The 23,113-nt window shown below is 41.6% G+C and overlaps 1 protein-coding gene across 1 annotated transcript; it reads right to left on the reverse strand.

Moving 5' to 3' along the window:
* Positions 1-306: 306 nt before the first annotated feature.
* Positions 307-2,962, reverse strand: LOC310984559 (growth arrest and DNA damage-inducible protein GADD45 beta-like). Its single transcript, XM_083969801.1, is given in 5 exon segments — positions 307-840; positions 842-948; positions 1,711-1,954; positions 2,078-2,176; positions 2,724-2,962. Coding segments are annotated over 5 exon segments (603 nt in total). The 5' UTR covers positions 2,765-2,962; the 3' UTR covers positions 307-728.
* Positions 2,963-23,113: the final 20,151 nt, after the last annotated feature.

A 23,113-nucleotide genomic window follows, 5' to 3' on the forward strand; every position in this document is an offset into this window, starting at 1 on the left:
TTTTGAAGAAAACTACATAAATTTAAGCAAACAAATTATCTTTTGTTGAGATAAAAAAAATATCTTATATAACTTATATAATATCTTATATATAGATAACTTATAAATTAACTTACAGATAACTTCAAATTTAGATTTTTTTTGAACACTTAAAATTTAGCAGTCTCAACTCATTATTTTTGTTTCAGATAAGTTTAATTACCTTTCAAATGCATCAGAACTCAACATTTTGAGTTGTAGCTACTTATAAAGACTCTCAAACATGATAAGTTATGGCAACTAAAACAACAAATACCACAGAATCTGTATTTTCTCTCCGTCAGTTATTTATTGATCAGTAGAAAAAAACAATGACTCATATTTTTACACTGTCATCATCATTTTTACATCCATCTGGTGACGTCGGCGTCAGTGCGTCGCTGACGTCGTCGAACATCATCATCAACACGCGGTGAAACATGACGCCACAACGCGTGGTGTGACATCACCTGCTCCACCTGCAGCTCAGGTAACAGTCTCAGTTCATCGTCACGGCGACGTCACGGTGACGTCAGTCGTAGAGAACTTCCTTCCTCCGCCTATCGCTGCTGCTCCGGTCCGGTTCAGTACGGTCTGGCTCGGTCCGGTCCGCTCTCTAACCCCGCCCCCCTGGCCAACTCAAGCGACCAATCGGGGAGCAGGAAAGCCGAAAGATCCGGCTCGATCCGGTTCGGTTTCCGTATCTTTACTCAAACGCCGGTTCTCCTCATCAGCACGAGGACGGCGGTTTGGACTGGTTCCTCTCTCTCACCGCTCCGCAGCGGCTCGACTCGGCTCGACTCGGCTCGGTTCGGCTCAGCCGTCCTGCAGCTGCAGACTGGGAACCCACTGGTTCTGGTAGCGACTCTCCTCGCAGAAGCCGCTGACGTCCTGCAGGGCCGGGCTCTGCAGCGGCTCCACGGGCGGGTTCTGTAGAAACGGGACAAGAGGAGAAACAGGTCAGACAACCGGACTCAGGTGACTCACACAGGGCCGTACAGAGGAGAACGGTGGTGATAACTCTAGGGGCCCAGCGCCCAGTGGGGCCCCACGAAAACCCCCAGTAGTCTAATGTTTGTATGACTGATTTGTTCTGCATAAGATCCTGACTAATACTCATAGTAATGCTGCATTAGCATCAAAACAAAGTAGGCTAAATAAAATATGATAATGCATAGGTAGTCTACACTGCAAAAACTGAAAATCTTACCAAGAATATTTGTCTTACTTCTAGTCAAAACAAATCTAAATCTAATTATACCTAAAATAAGACTCATCACATAAAAAAGTTGCTTGTTTTCAACACTTTTTTTTACTTCTTTCAAGCAGATTTTCACTTGAAATAAGTAGAAAAATCTGATAGTGGAGCAAGATTTTCTTTCTTATTACAGGCACAAAAAACTTGCTTTCATTTTTCTACTCATTTCATTTGAAAATGTGTTTGAAACAAGTGAAAATGATCTGAAAACAAGTACATTTTTAGGTGACGAGTCTTATTTTAAGTGGAAAGAGATTAGTTTTGACTAGAAATGAGACATTTTGACAAGAAATAAGACAAATATTCTTGGAAAGATTTTGAGTTTTTGCAGTGTAAGAAAAAAAAACTGGGGGTAGGGGCCCATTAAGGGGGCCCAGAATTCCTAGCAACGCCCCTGGTGACGCAGCGACGCCAAAGTCAGTCAGTGGACTCACCGTGACAAGGAGACAGTGCAGGTCCCGGGGCTCGGAACCGGTACCGGTGCCGGTGCCATCTTCCGCCGCATTGTCCTCGTCCTCCAGCAGCTGCGCGAGCCGCCTCATGCCGGACAGGCGCAGGATGTTGATGTCGTTGTCGCAGCAGAAAGCCTGCAGCAGCGTGAAGTGGATCTGCAGCGCGATGTCGCCCGCGTCCTCCTCGTCGGCGGCGAGCACGCACAGAACCACGCTGTCCGGGTCACTGTGGAGGAGCGGAGAGGAGCAGAGCTAACGTCAGAGTCACGTCATCACGTCACACATCAGCTGGTAGCAGCAGAAACAGCAGAAACAGAAACGGCAGAAACAGCAGAGGAGGAGTACTTACACAGTCATGAGCTTGGCGGACTCGTACACTCCCACGGTCAGACAGTTCTGACGCTGCGCCGCGGCCAGCAGCTCCTCCAGGGCCCGGCCCACCTCCTGCCTGCACGCACACAGAGAGAGAGAAACACCAGGTTACACACCGAAACCAGCAGCAGAACAAGAATAACGCACGATCTATTATCAGAATCTGTTCTTTAAGACAGCTTTCTAATGTTACTATCCACACCACTGACTCTGTTCTTCATTTAACCATCAGTAATGAGCTCTTTTTATTCATACTGAACCATAAAAAGATGCTTTAATGTTGAAACATGCACAATAAACTTACATAGATGCATGTTTTGTTTGTTTTTTTGGTCTCAGTTTTTGCTTTTTAATCTCACTGGTTGTGTTACAACCTGTGGAACTTCTTGCATTTGACATTGAATAATGAATTATGTGACATAGTTTGAGAAGTTTAAGTCGTTGCTATTCGTAGAAGACAAAATGAGGGAACGTTGTGTCATAATTTAAGAGCTCTAACTTAGTCTATACCATGAACACTCTGCAAGTTACAGCAGCTGAGAGGAAAACACATACATCGGAGCCTTGTGCATGTGCAGCCTGGTGCGTAATGACGCATGATCCACGGTCGGTCAGACACTCACCTCTTATCGGTGCCGGTTCCGATGACTTCCTCCAGAGTCATGCTGAAGTCCGACAGGTAATCCAAAAGCTCCAGGGTAGTAATCACAGTGGTAAAAAGCAAAAAGCAATCGCCAATAATCACCAATGATCAGGGATAATAATCAATCACAGAGTGTCCAGTAGTAGCGGTGTAAAGTCCGGTGAGTAAAGCGGTAGATCCAGCTCGGTGAGTATCGGTAGAGAGAAAAGCTCCGTGTCCGCTTCAACTCTCCGCTGCTCCGGCTCTTATACAGCCTGGTGCCGAGGGGCGGGGCCAAGCGCAGACAGCAGCGCTCTGATTGGTCCGCCGCTGTCAATAGATTCCCCCACGGACTGCGCGCTGATTGGCTGAGAGAGCTGCAGCGTCTGGAGATCCCACGTGGGTGGTGGTTTCGGAGAATCCCCCGCTCTCCCTCCCTCCTTTCTCCTTCCTTCTCCTCCTCTCAGTTCAGTTTGTTTACTGGAGTTTTTACTCTTGAATTCAGGAATCCTCCCAGTTCTCAAGTAAAGACACTGCACGCACGCACACACGCACGCACACACACACACACACACACACACACACACACACACACACACACACACTATATATATATAGTTATAGCCTAATACAACGTAGGCTAATAACATGTTGCTTTATCATGTGGTGCTACAATTGATAGATAGATAGATAGATAGATAGATAGATAGATAGATAGATAGATAGATAGATAGATAGATAGATAGATAGATAGATAGATAGATAGATAGATAGATAGATAGATAGATGGATCGATGCATGGATAGATAGATAGATAGATAGATAGATAGATAGATAGATAGATAGATAGATAGATAGATAGATGGATGGATGGATGGATGGATGGATGGATGGATGGATGGATGGATGGATGGATGGATGGATGGATGGATGGATGGATAGATAGATAGATAGATAGATAGATAGATAGATAGATAGATAGATAGATAGATAGATAGATAGATAGATAGATAGATAGATACTATCCCAAAGAAAATTCATCTGTTAGGTGTGTTTTTAACTTTTTATGCAATGACAATAAACCCATCTATCTATCTATCTATCTATCTATCTATCTATCTATCTATCTATCTATCTATCTATCTATCTATCTATCTATCTATCTATCTATCTATCTATCTATCTATCTATCTATCTATCTATCTATCTATCAATCACACACTACTGTATATAATATATATAGTTAATATTGTGTCTCTGTCTCGTGCAGCATCACAGAGTCCGGTGACCTTAGAGGAGGTCTCGCGCCCCCGGCTGTCTGGTCTGGCCCCCGGGTCACGCGCAGCGGGTTAGTGGTGTAATGATGGTGGAGAGGTGGCGGCTCGTGCAACACATGAGGGAAAAAAATGCGGTGCAACAGACACGAGGAGAAACTCACGAGACCTTCAGTGTGTGTGTGTGTGTGTGTGTGTGTGTGTGTGTGTGTGGCTGCTGCAACATTGCAACATGAAAGACTCATCCTGCTCGTGCACGCGCCGTGTGTTCGTGTTCATTTCATCGTGTCACGCGCGCTTCGTGCTGCTCATCCTTGGTTCTGCAGAGACTCACAGACCAGGACCGTGACGCCCCCCCGCGGCCACCATGCGACACTGCAGCTGAAACCACCAGGTGGACATGTCGGGGCAGGCGCCAGGAACCGGGTGTGTGTGTGTGTGTGTGTGTGTGTGTGTGTGTGTGTGTGTGTGTGTGTGTGTGTGTGTGTGTGTGTGTGTGTGTGTGTGTGTGTGTGTGTGTGTGTGTGTGTGTGTGTGTGTGTGTTTGGGGGGGTCTGGTCTCGGTGTAGAGATAGAGGGGTTTCCCCGGGACGGTTTCAGGGACCATCAGGGGTTTGAAACAGGTTTCACGAGTCATTTAGTGGTTTCTCTTTCACTCTCTCTCTCTCTCTTACACAGCCCAAACGGATCATCATCATCATCATCATCATCATCATCATCATCATCATCATCTCTTGAAATAATTTGACTCATAACTACAAAATTATGTCTCTTTCTCATGAAAGAAAATGAAATGCATTTTTTGTTTTAGGCTACTGTCCTTTTTTTTTTTTTTTTTTTTAGAAACTTTATTAAGTCAGCATGGTGCAATACAATTCAATACATCAACAGAACATCGCCAGTTGGTTTCAATACAGACAATACAATGCAGAGACAAGCTTTCATACAAAAACATTGTAAAGTGTACATAAATTCAAAGTTTTTATAGCTTTCATGTTGATGGATTTTTTAATAGACTTAATGTATTGTTTGGCTTCATTTTCAAAAATAAGAAAAAGTGTTTTTTGATTAGTGTAACGACATTTATGAATGTGCCATTTGGCTAATTGTATAATAAGATTGATGATATATTATTGTTTTTCTTTAGAAGATGGATTGTCAGTGAAGCCAAACAATACATGTTCAAAGCACAGGGAAGAAAGAGGTTCAATCGAAAAACAAATCAGGTTACAAATATCTTCCCATAATTTAGTTGAGAAAGGGCAAGACCAAAATAAATGAGAAACATCTTCAGGGTGTCCTACACAGAAAGAGCAGTTTAAATCTATATATTTTTGCTACACTGTCCTTTTTACCATGACTGTAGACTCAAGCTCTTTCTTAAAATGACCCCGGACTGTCCTGATTTGTTTCTGTGTCCGATGACTGTAGACTAGCATACCTGTTTAGTGAAAAAGTGTTTTATTTAGCTTAGTATGTGTTGAATGCTTATACCAAAAGCGCATGGGCGGCCGCGCTTTATGTTTGATTGTGGATTGTGCTTTCTGATGACTGTAGATCCCGGATTAGTGTCTTTTTTTTATTGTTCTTTATTTCTTTTGGTGTGTCTTGTAAGCCCATGAGGGCTGGGCACCTCTTTGGTGTATGATGACACCGTGAAAATAAAAAACTAAACTAACTAACTCTCTCTTTTTGTTTTTTTTATTTTCCAATCCAATCCTTTTTATTTAGGCTATAAAGCACAATTTTAAATAAACACAAAGGTTTTCAAAGTGCTGAACAGTAAAATAAACCATATAACATATTAAAAGGTAAAATACTACAATAAAACATAATGAATAAATAAATAGACTGTCCACCACAGATAAAATCAACAACCTGTGAAAAGCCAAAGAAAAGACGTTTGTTTTATATTGTTTTATATTTCTATATTTGCATATTTTTATTTTACTTTGTATGCTACAATGCTACTGTAACAACCAAATTTCCCATGTGTGTGATTAATTATTATTAAACAGTCTTATGTCAGCTTCATCTTCTTCCTCATCTAATTACTGTAATAAAAACCTGCATCGGGATGGTTGCAACAGCATCACTTTCACCAATATGGGAAAACATTAGAGTCATGTGATCACTATCATGTGAACCCACTCACTCCTTGACCTTACATGTGAATGTGCGCGGCTGTGTGAAGAAGTGTGAACGTTTTACAGCCAAAAAAAATTTAATTTTTGGGCTAATCTTTTGGACCAAGTCTATATTTTGATGAGTATCGATAGTGTTGGAGTTTGAACTAGGTAACTTGGATAAGAAGGAAGAGCATGTTCTCAGGTAAAATGTGAGTAATTTCATTGAAATATGATTGACAGGGGGTGTGGACGGTTGCAACATCTTTTATCTTTGTTGTTTTATTAAGTGTCACCATCTTTCCTGGAGTTTTACATGAACTATATGAACTGTTTCTGACTTCCTGCTGAACGTTTCCATTCATACATGTTCACCACTCAATTCATCAGTATTATCAGAATATGTTCTTTAAAATAAAGCTCTTGTCTGTCACTGACTGTTCTTCCATTTAACCACATGCACAATAAACTTACACAGATGCTTTTTTTTGGGTTTGGTCTCAGTTTTTAGTTTTTAATCTCACTGGTCTTTTACATCTAGGAGCTGAGTCTGTGGCGCCACCTGCTGGTCACATGACCTCAGTGCTGATGATCTCTTTATTTTAGTTCATTTATATCAAACTAATATATTAAATTCATCATATTTCATCAATATTAAACTTGGTTTCATGCAGCTTTCACTCATTCTTTGTTGTGTTCAAGTGCTCTGTTGAATATAATCAATTCACTGGCTCATTGATTTATTTATAATCATATTTCCCAAAGTGACCACAGATTATGGATCACAACCGGACTGAGAGCAGACTCCATGTTGTCTGTGTCATGGGATCAGTTGTTCTAGTCAAAACAAATCTCATTATACTTAAAATAAGACTGATCACATCAAAAAGTAGCTTGTTTTTGGACACTTTTTACTTATTTCAAGCATATATTAACTTGAAATCATCTGATAGTGGAGCAAGTTTTTCTTTCTTATTACAAAAAACAAAAAAAACTGCTTTCACTGGCCGATTTTTCTACTTATCTCAAGTGAAAATGATCTAAAATCATGTTAATTTTTAGGTGATGAGTCTTATTTCAAGTGGAAAGAGTTTAGTTTTGACTAGAAATGAGACATTTTGACAAGAAATAAGACAAATATTCTTGGAAAGATTTTGAGTTGTTGCAGTGTAAATCTGTTTGCACACAAAACAGACAAATTATAAAGTTAAAGTTTAATTTTAAAAGGGAATAAAATGAGTCTGTTCTTTACATCTTAACACATTTAAAATGAATCCAGTTTTAATATCTGAACATTAAACTTTCACTTTTTGTTTTCTTTATATTGGAAATTTCAAAATAAAACCTCATTCTGCAGTTGGGGGGTTTGTTAAAGCTGAAAAACCTGAATTTCCTTTGATTTTATTTAATCCACACGAGTCGTTTAATGAACTTTTCTTAACTCGTCTTTTCACACATCATTATTAATATTGATTACTGATGATTACATAGATGATCATGGCTCTTTAGCAGCCAATCACGTGCCGTTGTTAATGGGGCAGTGACATCATCACGTGACCTGTGGCGGCTGTGATGTCATTAATCAGTGATGTCGCTGATGAAGTGTCGACGGTTTATTGATGACTGATCATGAGGATTACTGGTGGTCGTTGATTTATTAAAGGAACAGAAACTGCAGCTGGTTAATGGACGTGATTCACATCTTTAAGGTTTTTTCAGCAGCAGATTAAAGTTTTATCACATCGTCGACTTCAAAGGTTTTAACGACTTCACTGGAAAAAGTTTAGTTAAATGAAATAAATGAGAAACATTGAAGTAAACTCAGAGTTTAAAGGGTGAAGTTTGCTGTCTTGTTTTTTCCTTTCTTCCTTCTTTTTTCACTTTGTTGCTTGTTTATTGTGTTTTTTCCTCTTTTCTGCTTCTTTCCCTCTTTTCTCTTCCTGTTGTTTGATTTGTTTTGGTGATTTTTATATTAAAGGGGAGGATTTTATGTTCTTTTCCTCTCCTGTACAGTTATTTGCCTTTTGTATTATGAAATATAGCTAGTGTTTTTTTTGTTTTTTTTTATCATTGTGCATATAAATGAATACATGGATGAATAAAATAGTCTTATATTCAAACAATGCAGATGTTATAAATGAATAAGTCAAAGTTTTAAGCAGCCACACAATTAGGCTACTGTAAGTTAATAAAGACATTTTCAGGTGTAAGATTGAATGTAATAATCGGTCGAAGAGGTTTTAATGTTTATAATTAAAGTCAAAGTTGCTTTTCAGGAATAAAACTTTAGTTTAACCGGTTTGAATAAATAAAATTAAAGTAAAGTTGAATAAAAAGTTTAACAGGTTTAAGTTGATTCAAGTTTAAAATGTAATGTTAATTCAAACTCAACCTTAAACTTAACCAACAAACTGAATCCACACACTGATGGCACCTCTGACTTTACAATCCACACATCAGTGTGTGTGTGTGTGTGTGTGTGTGGTGAGTCTGCAGTCTTTCCTGCAGCTCCGTTTGCTCTGCAGCTTCATTAACAGTTGTGATGTCGTTTACATCTTCATCAGCTCCTCCCTCACTTTGTTTAACAGCAGCTCACACCGGCCGCGGTGATGAAGGATCAGACCGGTAAAGAAACGTGTTTCTAATTAATTTCCTTGTGCTAATTAATCACTTGATGAACGAATCAACTCATCTCAGGCTCAGGCGGCTTCACACCTGGACCGTTGAGCTCCTGCTGCTCCGGTCGGTGACTGAATGAGTCAATGAAGTGACATGATGTAATGGAAACGACCTCTGACCCAGGTCTGTCAGTTTAAAATGGTCACAGGCCACAGTCACCACGGCGACAGTGATGAACACTTTGATGTCATAGTGAAGTTGACCTTTGACTTTTCAGATGTTGCCACCTCATCCTCTTATTCTATTGGATATTAGTGTTGAATTGAGTCTTGAAAAATTATATCTTAAGCTTATTTTAACTTCACTTAAAGCAGAAGTAAGTGATATATTTGTGTTAATATAAGTCTTAAATAGTTATATCTTCCGACAGCAATCACTTACATAGAGTGTTTGGACTGAAACACGGGTCTGTCAGTCACTCTGCTCTGCTCTGAGCCGAAGAGAAAACATTTATCGTATCCTACAGTTTTTATCCAATGAGGAGAGAGAACGGCATGCAGGGCTGTGTGTGCAGCCAAGGGACGCCGTGAATGTGGAGACGTAGGGACGAGGACTGTTATGGTGCGTTCAAGGAAACTCGTGTTTTTCCGACCTGTGAAGTGGTACCAGTTCGATCTGGTACGATTTCACGGGTCGGAAGTTACGAGTGGCCGTTATAGTGACTTTCACCGGTAAAACAGGTCGGAAAAACACGAGTGGGTTGCCTGGAACGCTATAAAGTCGTAAGTTGTGACTTGAAGCTGTAATTTATGATTTCAAAAGCCTGCCTGGAACGCAGCATTAGCCAAAACGACCGGATCACTCACTTCTGCTTTAATTTATCTTATACTAATTTAATTTTACTTATTTTAACTTAACTTGTGCCAAAAACACATAATTATGAGTTAAATGAACTAAAATCCCAATGGCAGAGGTAGAAGAATCAGATTAAATACCGTATATAATTATTAGTAATAAATACTCAAAGATCACTGGGTAAATACATTTAAATGTATTTTGCTTTTCAAAAAGCAGAAACCCAGGTGGTCTAACAGCGTTATAAAATAACGGTGCTACTTTTTTCAGTAACGTGTAATCAAAAAAAGTTACTGTTTTCCCCGTTATAACGGTGTTACCGTTACTGACAATCAAATCAAATTAAAGAAGTCCCATCACAAAATAATAATACAATTGTCAAAGTGTAGTACGTTGTAGGCCTATAGCCCAGTGATTCTCAAACTTTTTTACATCAAGGACCCCTGAATTGACACAAATTAGACCACGGACCCCCACTGGACGCCAACACCAGAATTTGCTCTGAGACTGAAGGATGTTACTTTTTTAGTGTACATTCAAATTCAAAATTAGAGCCAATAGCGTGAAGAATTTCTGGAAAAAAAAACTGATAGAATTTCTCCAAAGATGTTTAAACATTTCTAGAAAAAAGTGGTAAGATTTCAAAAAAAGAAAAAAAAAGAAAAAAGAAAAGTTGAACATTTTTCTCAAAAAGTTTTTCAAAATTTCTAGGATGAAACTGGTAGAATTTCTCAAAAGAAAAGGTAAAAAAAAAAAAAAATTCTAGGAAACGTAAATAAATAAATAAATAAAAAAATAGGGGGAAAAAAATCTAGAAAAAAGTAGTAAATATTTTAAGAAAAAGTTGGGGACCCCCTTGAACCCTCTCAAGGACCCCTGGGGGTCCCCGGACCACACTTTTTTCAGTCCATCAACAGTGCAGATAATATTTGAGAATAATAATGGAGTAATTCAGTTACTTTTTGGGGACAGTAACTGGTAACTATAACTACTTACGTTTTTAAAAGTAAAATGCCCACTGGTCTCTACTGAAGGAATGGAGGAAAAACCATAAAGAGCTTTTATTTTGAAAGATCCCTCCCAGCCTCACCGGAAGTTGTCTCTTGATATCAGAAGACACGCGAAGCTTGATTCGAGAGAGTCACGTGACTGTCGGTGACCGTTATGGCGGTTAAATGTTTTACCTGTCAGGTGTTTTATCTGTGTAACCTGTAACGGAAGGACGGCGGCCATGACAGAACCGGTGGAGAGCGGAGCAGTGGACGGAGCTGTGGAGCCGGTACGTTACGTTACGTTACGTTACGGTTAACGTTAACGGTGCTGCTGTTTGTGTTAACGGAAGAAAACGGGGGAAAAAAAGAAAAAACACGAGAGAAAGTGGACACACGTCTGTTAGCTTAGCTTTAGCTTCACCGAGCCACACACATGTAAAGCTAACGGACGATTTAACGTCGCCGAGGGGAGCTAACGGCTAACTAACGGTAGCTTTAGCTTTAGCTTTAGCTTGTTGGTGGCTAACTGAACTGAACTCTCTCTCCCCCCGGCGGCAGGTGGAGGTGTCCGGACCGGAAACCTCCGAAAAACGGGAGACCTCCCTGGAGGAAACGTTTGATAGCGCCTTGGATATTTCACAGGTGAGTTTCTGAACCGTCGTTATTGTTCACGCATTGCTCCATGAATTAATTTTCCCGGGCTCAGTGGATGTTGTTTTTGTTTAGCTGCTAACTGAACTGAACTGAACTGATGTCCAGCTGCTTGTTCTTTGGTTGTTACGTCACTGAGCTCGCTCACATTACAACGACAGAATAGTGACGTCAACGTTCCAAATGTGGGAACCGAAAATATAAAAGCTGCAAACTATTGATTATGTATTTGTTGTACAATCAATCAGCCATGAGTGACTTTTAATTAATCACAACACAGCGGCTTTTCCCGGTGCGTCAGATTGCGTCACCATGAGCTCACGTCTGTTTTACATGGGATAATGCTGCATTCGTGACAAATCGGACAACTTCCTCCTACTTGGAAAGTGTGCAATTGAATAGAATAACTTTATTAATCCCCAAAGGGAAATTCATGTCGGAGGAAAAAAAATCGATCAATTGTATGACTTGACAAAACAATCTGCAGCAGAACCACTCTGTCAATGGTAAAATGTGGATTAAAATGCATTTTACATTTTAAAAATGATTCTGAATGATCTTTTTCACTGTTTTAAAATGCGTCTATGTGATTGATTTTGTGCCCTTTGTAATGTTTTAATGCATTTCTAAGAACTCAGACTGCAAAGTTTGTCCTGGTCTGCCATGTTTTCAACTGGGAAATACCAAGTTATCTTGAACGCAGCATAAGAACTGAACATCAGAGCTTCATTCAGGTCAGCTTGTATCAGTGTTTAGCTGCTAACTGAACTGGTGTGTGTGTGTCTGTGTGTGTGTGTGCAGGATGTACAGGATGTGGAGGCAGGAAAGACACCAGACGGAGCGACGGAGAAGCCACCTGCACCTGCGACCTCCACCACTGAGCCGAAGGTAACGACTCTCAGTCAGGGCAAACTGAACCAGGACCAGTGACCCGGTTCTTTGGTTTAGATCGTGGGTCCATCTTAACCCTCTGAGGTCACCTGGAGCGCTGCCGTCAACTTCACTCGAGTGCGGTTTTGAAACTCTCTCCCAGTTTGTTTATTTGGCTGCGATGGACCGTCTAAAACCGGAGATATAGAGGGATTATGAGTCTACGCCACTGACGTTGTACTGCACATGTCGCCTGCAGAAAGAGAGCAGCGAGAGCCCCGATCACGTCTTATTAGTTGTTTATTGTTTTGACTTTTTCATTCATTTGCAAGTGAAGAAATGTCGCTATGCATTTACGTCGACACGGAGCAGAAAGAACGAAACCAGACGACATTCAGTTTCACCGTTTACATGATAAAATTTTTACTTTCTTTCGGTTTAAGAAAAGGTTTAATTCCACCTCTCTGGAACCAAATGAAATTTCATTCAGTTTATTCTAGTTGAGCTGTTTATATGGAGCATTTTCATTTAGTTTGGACTCTAAACTGATTCTCTAATTGGAACATTTGACTCCGTGTATAAACGTAACGACTGATGAAAAGACCAGAGACGTCCGATGTGGAAAAGGAGGTTATTTTTTATTTTTTCATTTCGGATTTGATGATTTCTTTGTGTTTTTGGGGCCTCATGTGTTAATAAAGTAGGTTAACGTGAAAAAATAGTTATCAGATCATATAGATGAAGATTTTTCAACATTATTATTTAAAGGGATAGTTCAACATTTTGGCAAATTGGCCCATTGCCATAATCCCTATAGTCATAGCAGTAGGTTCGTTACCTTTATTTGTCGGTGCAAGCTATTTTTAGAACGGCGGAGCAGAGCCGTGAGCTGCTCAGAGCTACGCTATGGAGGCTAAGGGAATTTCTTGGTTTTCCTCATCAAACTCATCAAATACACAACCCAACAACTCCAAAAGGCTGTCATGGACAAGTTATGAGCTGCACATTCACCACGCTATGAAATTATTATGGAACGTTACGAGACGGAGTTGTTTTAGAGGTAAATTCATGCAAAACCGCTGATGCGCGCTGCCTTCAGGGACAGTTTTTCATCAAGCAGACTCTGTATTTACCCTGTATCTACCTCGAAAACGGCCCCGTTTCGTAACGTTCCGTTATTATGTCATAGTGTGGTGAATGTGCAGGTCACAACTTGTCCACGAAAGCGTTTTGGAGTTTTGGGATTTTGTATTTGATGAGTGTGATGAGGGAAACCAAGAAATCTCATGAGCCTCCGTAGCGTAGCTCTGAGCAGCTCACGGCTCTGCTCCGCCGTTCTAAAAATAGCTTGCACCGACAATTAAAGGTAACGAACCTACTGCTATGACTATAGGGATTATAGCAATGGGCCAATTTGCCAAAATGTTGAACTATCCCTTTAACAACTAATAGATTAATCGTTGAAATAATCGACAGATTAATCGATAATGAAAATAATTGTTAGCTGCAGCCCTAAAACAAACAATAAACAACCTGGTTTGAAATGGGGCTGAGTCTTAGGCCCAATCCCATTTCACCCCTTGGCCCTACCACTTACCCCTACCCCTCCGTTTTGCGCGTTCACGTGTAGGGGTAGGGGTGTCCCAATCCCCGTTAGGACAGAGGGGTAGGGGGAAGTGGTAGGGCTACATACCCCTCCAAACGGAGATTTTTCAGAGGCACACTCCAAACGGAGGGGTATGAAAAGTTTCCCAGAATGGATCTTGCGGCAGCCGGCAGCGGTGGCTGTAAAACGAAAAGCTGTTTTATTTCTCACTGTAGCGCGGTTATTACGTCACTTTATTAAGTTTTAATATTTTTTCTTGCGAGAAAGTAACTATTTAGGTCCCAAATGTGCGGTTAGTTTACCCAAATGACGGCGGGTTAGAAGTTTGCTCCGACGTTTTTTCGGAGAAGTGAAGCTCCAGGAGGAGCGGCTCCTCACAGAGACAGCAGCCGGTCTGCAGCGCTGCTCCGCCGGCCAAATTACGTCCTCGTCCCGGTCCCGCCGGGAGAGAAGGCGGTCGTTAATTAACTTATCCGCGGGTTTTTAGAGGTTTACCACCAGCATGTTAAATTATTTTCAGCATTTAAATGTTGGTCTCATTGATGAAATCTGACAATTGTGGCAGTAGCACTAGTTTATTTGGATGAAAAGTTATGCTTCATGTACCAGTCAGAGGAGCAGGCAGCGCTGCCTCTGGGCTCTGTGTACAGAAATCACCACATTTACATCAGTAAATAAATGTTTTACAATGAACCGATCAGTCTGCATTAACAGGGTTCCCGCGGGGTCTTAAAAAGTCTTAAAAGCATTGAATTTCAAATTTGAAAATAATACCTTAAAAAGTCTTGAAAAAGTCTTGAATTTTTATATTTGGGTCTTAAAAATTGTGCTGTTTGTAACTTCTCTCTATTTTTAAGTTTTTATTTGTCAATCGCGAATATTTAATAAAAAATAATGTAAATACAGAGAGGCGGAACTAATCATTTCGACCGCACCGCAATCAGGAGGGTATAAATAATCTGAACACAAGCTCAGAGGTTAAAGTAATCCGTCGCCACGACGGATTTCCGTCAATGAGAAAAAATGAGGGGAGGAAAAAAAAAGGCTACACGTGTTTTTGTTGTGGTTTACTAATGCTGCTCTCAACCAATAAAACTAGCCAGGACCGTTGTATTAACCTAGTGGTTAATATAATACATCCATGTTCTCAACAGGGAGGTAGGGGGCGGCGCGAGCACAGGAGGGGAGGGTGGAGGTCGGCTCCCGGTCGGTAATTTCTCCCGCTAATCAGTGAAGTAAAAAAGTAAGAGTGCGGGGGATATTTTTCGCACTATCTGGCAACCCTGGCCTGCCTGCACGTATGAGCCCGGTGACGTGACTGTCACTCGCTGGAGGCAGATACCGGTACGTAGTAGCGCTGGGTCTCCTGCAGCTGTTGACGTCGGCACCGGCACGAGCGGACCTGTTGGTCATATGTTGGTCCGAGCGGACGTGGCGGCGCGCATTCGGTTTCGTTTTTTTTTTTTTTTTTTTACCGTGCATGTCCGCGGTGCACCGCTGCACGGACAAATAGCAGAGGAAACGGCCCTTGAATGGCTGGTCCAGACCCCAGACCCCTAGATTAATGCCTTGAGATTTGTTTTTGCTCCCCACTAGACCTCTGAGTTCAGTTTAAGTTTCATACACTCCAGCCATTCTTGCCTTGTTGCCTTACAATGATAGGGGAACCTTAGTCAGTAGGCCTACTCAATGTTTTTTTTTTCTATCTGAAACAGAGTACACCAGAACCACAGAGTACACCAGAATGTTCTTCTCAGAGTACACCAGAATGCTTCATTTATGTGTTAAAATCAGAAATGTTTTTTCTGGGGGGGAATGCCCCCAGACCCCCCTACAGGGATTTGGTGACTCACCTTTTTGACCACTTCAGAGCTTGTAGGCAGTGTGCATCTTCAGGTTTATGCATATGCAGAATCATTTATTGAAGAATCAAAGAAACAACACTTTTAGAACAAGGTTCCTTCATCAGGTTTAAAATACAAGGCAAAAATGACGACAATAATGCACACCACGCTGAGTGGGGGGGGGGCTTGCAAAAAAAAAATTCAGTCAAAAGATTTTTTGCTTTAACCCCTGCAAGCTAGATACGTCACTGCAGACTTCATTTATGAAGACCCCCTGTTCATTTGCACGGTTACTGTGAACTGTTTTTCAAATAAACGCACACTGTGAAATTCAAGAATTTCATTTTTCTTCTTTGCCGATATGGCTGTAAAACAGGCCGACTAAAGTCTTAATTTCATGTATAAATGGTCTTAAAAAGGTATTAAATAGTCTTAAATTTAACTTTAAGAAACTTGTAGGAACCCTGATTAAGTTTTATCTTATTTTATTAAGTTATATGGAACACGCTATTTGATTTCTGGCAAAAGCTCGCCGCATCATCTTACGTAAAAGCCAGTGAGACTACGTGATGACGTATGTGATTGTTGAAGGGGTGTCCCAATTCGGAGGGGTTGACTTTCTACCCCTACCCCTTGTAGCTCCGTTTCAAGGGGCGAGGGGCAAGGGGTAGGGGAAGGGGTAGGGGTAAAAAAGAGAAATGGGATTGGGCCTTAATGTGGTCGACTGGCGGCTGCTCTCTGCTCTCTGATTGGCTGTGTGTCAGTGGGAGGTGGGGGCTCGGTGTCGCGCCGTGTGGTCCGAGGACGGGCAGCGGTACCCGGCCACCGTGCTGTGTGTGGACGGGCAGCGCTGCAGAGTCCGCTTCGATCGCTACGGCAACGAGGAGGACGTGGAGCTGAGCGCGCTGCAGAGGCCGACGACGCCGACGACACCGCCGCTGCTGCCGCTGCCGGCCCCCGCTACGCCGCAGAGACGGAGCGCCCAGGTAACGATCATGGTTCCCACGGCAACGGAAACACTTACACCTCGTCCTGACATACAGCGAACAAGCGAAGCGGCAACGAAAACTCCTGCCTGCGACCTGCCTTAAATTCAGGAAGTGGTGGAGCATAGAGCCCATTGGTTTAGAATCCAAACCAATCAAATTATCGAGGGACGTACACAAACTTGCGGCGCTATTCTGAGATTCCTGGTATTTCCTGGTTGCCGTTTCTTACATCTTTGAGTGTTTTTTCCTCTCATATTCTCCTCTCTCTGGTAACTCGCTTGTCAACAGAAAGCAGCGTGTACTTATCAACCAATAAGAAGTGTTTAGGGGCGGGACAGCGCCGTGAAATGTCGTCCGGATAGAGACAACACGAGCGATAATTTCAGGGTACGGTGCGGCACGTTATGACAGGCTGATTGAAAAGTATGAATTCTAATTACTTTTCCTCGCTCGCTTGCTCGCGTCGCTGTATGTCAGGACGCGGTGTTATAATAAACCCAAAGCTCAGATGTCTGACCTCTGACCCGTGTCTCAGGACTGGAGCCCCGGCGCTCGCTGTCGGGCCGTCTACTCGGAGGACGGCCTGGTTTACCCCGCCGTGGTTCTGTGGGTCAAAGGTCAACGGTGCCGCGTCCGATTCGACAACTACAACAACGAGGAGGAGCTGGACGTCGGCGGCCTGCTGCACACGGACGAGCTGCTGGGAGCCGGCCGAGCCAAGGTGAGAGACTGGACCAGGACCAGGACTAGGGATGTGCACGGTTACCCGAGTACCCGGGTACCCATCCATCCATCCATCCATCCATTGTCCGCCGCATTATCCGAGATTACCCGGGTACCCGAGTAGGCAATCTGCTATCCAGTTATGAATTTATTATCCGGTTAACATAGGATTAAAAAAACGGCACGTTAGAGCGACAGTCTAGTGTCGGATCAAACTACATTATCATGCCGTGGTTCGGCTTTTTGTAGTGTTAAACAGTTTCGGATCAAGCAACGTGATTTTCCGCTGTGTAAAAGCGTTTTTGGATCGAGCCTCGGACTTTCAAACCTTTTACAATAATCTGTGGTGGTTCCCTCGGAGACGACAGGTGTCATCAAGTCTGTTAGAAAATCTGCTTTCAGTTTACAAACATTCTGAAACCTTCCCAGTTATTTCCTGAAACGATGCGAGGCAGAGAGGACCGAAGGCACCAAAATGTAGTGTGGACTAATAAATAAGCACCGCTAATGATTTTTTTAAAAAGAAAAGGCAGCCGCGGCATAAAGATGCACATCTGCCCCATATCATTTTATATTTTATTACAGTATTCGGTTACCCGGGTACGACAAGGTTAGGATACTCGGTTAGAAAATTATTCGAAATGCCCATCCCTAACCAGGACTAGGACCAGTCTGGACTGAGTTACTGGGTCCAGGTTCTGGTGTAAACCTTCGGTCCAGTTTGTGTTTGTTGTTTGATGTTTGACGCTCGGCTCAGACAGAGTTCAACTCACTCATCTTTAACAGCCTGGTTCAGGTGTCTCAGATCGGATGTGGGACATGAACGTGTCAGATTCAGCCCCGTTATATGTGGAAATAAATCAGATATCCGCCGATACGTCTGTAGTCTAAACAGACAGATCAGATCTTTTACTGGCAATACGAGTCGTACATCATCAATAATAATATTAGCGTTTCATTTTCCTGCTGTCTGCGCGTCAGTTTTTTTTATCTTCACTAGTTCTTGTTTTCATATTACATTCATTTATATGCGAAACACCAGATTTCACATTTTCCTATAGGCTACGGCAAAAACTGAAATGAGACAATTAGAAATCAAGAGAGGAAAAACAAACAATGTCCAAGAGGCTTTGTGAGGATCGGACGCGCAGCCACTTCACTAACTTTATTTTGAAAGGACAGACTAGACGTTCACTTTGTAAACAGAGACATGTTGGATATAAACTCTGAGCACCAGACTCACCTTCGTTTATAGTTATTATTAAATTATAACGTGACCTAATAAATCTCCCGTCTTTTAAAAAGTTCACTAGTTTATTTCTTCCTCAGCTTCAGGTTGTTTCAGGTGTAAAAGCAGATATCAGATCTGGATCACTTCTCATAGAGCATCAAGGGCCTTTAGTGTAAAGACAGACTTGTACACTGTGAATACCGAGGGGCCTCGAACGCCTCGTCACTCAGAAACTCACAACACAACATCTGTTTCAAATATTTTTATTTTGAAGCAGACAGTATATCAAATATATACTGTACATCCATCTTGGTTTATGCAATGCTTCAATATTTTGTAATATAAGTAACAAAGGTGTCCTACGAATAAGTAAATAAATGAAAAACAATAGATGGGAGACAATTAGAAAAATATAAAAAAAATTGTAAATAAATACATTTATTGAAATTAGGGCTGTCAAACGATTAATTTTTCTAATCGCGATTAATCGCATTTTTTCCATAGTTAACTCGCGATTAATCTCTATTCAAAATATTATATATGGCGCTTTGGACTTTCAACACTCCAAAGTGTTATAATCTCTAGACAAACAACTTTTAGACCAGACCTAGCAGGCCTACCTAATCATAACACATGATGCATGAAACTCACACAGAATTGAAACGAATTGCATCCAGTGGAAATTGCCGGTTACTTTGCTACGCCTCTGCCTGGCCATGTGCATTTGTTGACAACCGACTCGTCAAAAAAATCAATACATGGCCATGTGCATTTGTTTACAACAAAGCCGTCAAAAAATCAATGGATGGAGCTGTGGATATATGTTAGACTGTGTATATTTGTGTAGCAACCAACTTGAAGGTGCCTTACCGCCACCTACTGAACTGGAGGTCCCACACTCCAGTCCAGCAGACAGAGGACAAAATGGGCCGCGATTTAAAAAATTTAATCGCGTTCATTTTTTTAATTAATCTCATCGCGATTAACGCGTTAACTCTTGACAGCCCTAATTGAAATACAACACAACATCTGGACTGACCCACATCACATCACATCCTGCAGGGCAACAGCTGGAAGACCTTTGACCTGCGGAGAGGGAGGAGAGAGGAGGAGAGGAAGGTGAGTGACTCAGAGACCAGGACCCAGGTGTTCAAAAAATTTAATCTGATCAGATCTTGGATCATTGATCGGATCAAATCTTGAAAATGAGTTGTTTCAAAACTAAAACCAGATTCTGAGACCAGATCAGATCACGTGATCCAGTCTTGGTTTTAATCCGGATCAAACCCTCATGGGTCGTTCAGACCAAAAGCGTCAAAAGAAGCTCTTGACGCTCTTGACGCTTTTCCGCGACGCTGGTGGTCTGAACACCCTGGCGTTTTTGACGCGCGTCAAAGAAGTTGACGTCGGTTGTGGTTGGTTGAGTGGGGGACATCTACACTCTGATTGGTTGCCGCTGCTCCGCATCATCGCTCATTAGCATAAAGTTCAGGAGATTTCAACTTTCTCCTGACGCTCTCGCCGCCAAAACGCGACGCCAACGCCTTTGACGCTCTTCAACGCTCCTCGACGCTGGTTCTCATTGAAAATGAATGACTTCCGGCCACCGCGACGCTCTCGACGCTTTCGGTCTGAACGCACAGTAAGTTTGTGTTGTTCAGAACTTTTTAGTCGAATCAGGAAAACTTTGATCCAGAACATCAGGATTATTCTGATCCGGGCAGTTTGGTGGATTCAGGAACAACATGGGATTTAAATTAAATTCAAACCGGTCAAATAAACAATATTTATAATGTAGTATAGTATATACATTTATTGATTTACATTTAGCACCTGATTTTTAAACCATAGTGATAAAGTCTGAGATCAGCCTGAACTGTGAGCACTTTTAAATCCAGGTTAAAAACATTTCTCTTTTCATGTGCTTATAGCTGAGCTCTTTTTAAGAACTTTAAACTTTATCTATTTTCTTTTCTTTTACTTTTTTGCTCCTGCTTTTAACTCTGTATTTATTTGTTTTTATGCTGTTGTATGCTGTTCTTTTTTTCAAGTGTTGTCTTTATGTAAAGCACATTAAGTTGCCTTGGTATGAAATGCACTATATAAATAAAGATGCCTTGCCTAAAGTGAATAAAGTTAAGTTGATTATTCCACAATGAAGAACTTTTCCCCAACTATCCGATCAATGATCCAAGAATCCGATCAGATTAAACCTTTTGAACAACTGGAGCTCAGAGTTCATTGATCAATCGATTGGTTGTTGTTGGTGTGATGTCATAATGATGTGGTCATGATGTCAGCAGGTGAAGGAGCGGCCGATCAAAGAGAGGGAGGAGCCGAGGAGAGGACACCTGCAGAGAGACGAGGCGGCGGAGAAACCGACCAATCACAGCTTCTCACTCTTCCCCCCGTTCCCCCCTCCCCCTCAGTCCAGCTCCGGGGTGAGACCGCCGACCCGTTAATAAGTGAACGAGCTGTTGTTGTTTAGTTTAGTTTAGTTTAGTTTATTATTACAGGACAGTGTACAATACCATTAAGAGTGGAGGAACACAGAACACCAAAAAAGAAATTGTAGGCAAAGTGCAAAGTGCTTATAGCAGCAAGATGTTGATTGTCATACACTGTATGTGTGGTGGACATATCAGTACAGTAACTGTATGTGTAGTGGACAAAGTGCAAAGTGCTCATAGCAGCATGATTATTCACAGTATTGATAGTAATAAATAAAATAATAGTAAGTAAAACATGAAAGTGGCAACAGTGGCAGATGTAATACCAACGATGGTAGTTCTCAGTTACAAAAAATAAAAAGTTACCAGCTATGGTAATGTGACAGGTGTATCTATGGATATCAGATGAAAACAGAGACAAGAAGTGCTAACGATGATGATGATTGATGATGATGTCATGAGTGTGACGGCGTGTGTGTGTGTGTGTGTCTCCAGGACCCGCTGTCCTTCATCACCGCGCCTCCTCCTCCTCCTCCTCTCTGGATGTTTGGAGGGAAAGAGTCCGACTCCGCCTCCAGCATGTTGATGCTCTGGTACATGTGCGGCTTCCACACCGGCAGCTTCATGGTCAGTGTGACGTCATCACACACGCACACACACACACACACACACACACACAGAGTTGTTCAGTTATTTGTTTGTCATAATGTTGTTTTGTGTGTGTGTTTCAGGCTCAGCAGCTGTCCAGGCCGTCGACCACTAAAGACTGATGAGGTGAGACCAGACCATACACAAGACGATTGTCTCATAAACTATTTGATATTTTTTTAATTGAACGACTATTCGAAAGTCATTGCCCATCCCTATTTAATACGATTATGAAATTAAAGGAGAATTACGGTCATTTTCTAAGTAACGCTGTCCCTGAGTGCGACCATAGGAAACGAATCAGAGAAAGATATGTGCAGACCGGACCTAGCTCTCCTCCTCCTAGCTGCACTATGTTTTGGGACGCCGGATGGAAACTAGCACTAGCTGCTACAATCCGGCACATTTACATGTTTTTATATGTCCGTTAATGTGCATTGTCCCACCCAAATAAACCAATAAAAAACTACACTTTTTGGATGGGGGGGAAAAAAAAGAATCAATATGAATATAACGGCTTTTTTCCCATCCAAAATCATTGTTTTCTTCCTGAGAGATGAGATTGCACAGCAGCTAAAATCTCACTGTAGCCTGTTTTCATACACACATTCAGCCTTGCTTTCAATAAAACACACACTCACATTCTATAATTGCGATCAGTTAAAGGTTGAATATGTAGAATATTTATTAAAAGCTATATTTTTTCAAAAATAATACATCCATGGGGTCTTTAGAGGGGTACAGAATGAAAGTATTGCTTTTCCACAAAAAAATTTTTTTTAGTCTGAATTATTATTTTTAATTTTTTTGACGGGCTCGACAATGACTTTCTGTCAACGTTCTGTTTACATTCGTACCTGCCTGTAGCCGACATGTGGCGCAGTTCTCAGCTGTTTTCCTGCCTCCTCCCGGTCCTATGCGTTTGTTTCCAACCAAGCCTTTTTAATAATCAATCGGTGGATCAATGGATTATCATATACTTGTTAGGATGGGTGTATTTGTGTAGTCTTATCTGTCATAAACACGTTTATCGTCGCGGACTTTCGGTGCCACGGAGCTCCTTTTTTTTTTTTTTTTCCAACTTGAGGAGAGCAGTGACAGCGGAGGCTCTGAGCAGCAGCGGTGTGGAAGCAGAGAGCCTCCACTCTCCCTGTAACAAGCTACAAGTCATTTATTATGCTGTTAATGACGGTAAAAATGAAACATAAGGTAAATATCCTGCTTAGCTCTCCTCCTCTGCTGTCCTCTGTTCAGAGCGGAGTCCCTAGCAACGGCCCGTTTTACCTAGCAACGGTCTGGCAATCGACTGCTGGAATTCTTTTTCTGTTGTTGTTCTTGTATTTCTACATAGTCAACCTTTAAGTATGTGCAAACAATATAAAACACAATTTAAAAACAACAGTTGTTGTTGCTCTAGTTTATTTAGTTTAAATGGATAAAGCTTCATATTTAAAAGTAGCTCAATGTTCAGCTGTCAGAAATTAAAAGCAGTCTCCTCTCTTGTCATATTTGC

This window comes from Trachurus trachurus (assembly GCF_905171665.1).
Source record: "Trachurus trachurus genome assembly, chromosome: 4".
Classification (NCBI taxonomy): domain Eukaryota; kingdom Metazoa; phylum Chordata; class Actinopteri; order Carangiformes; family Carangidae; genus Trachurus; species Trachurus trachurus.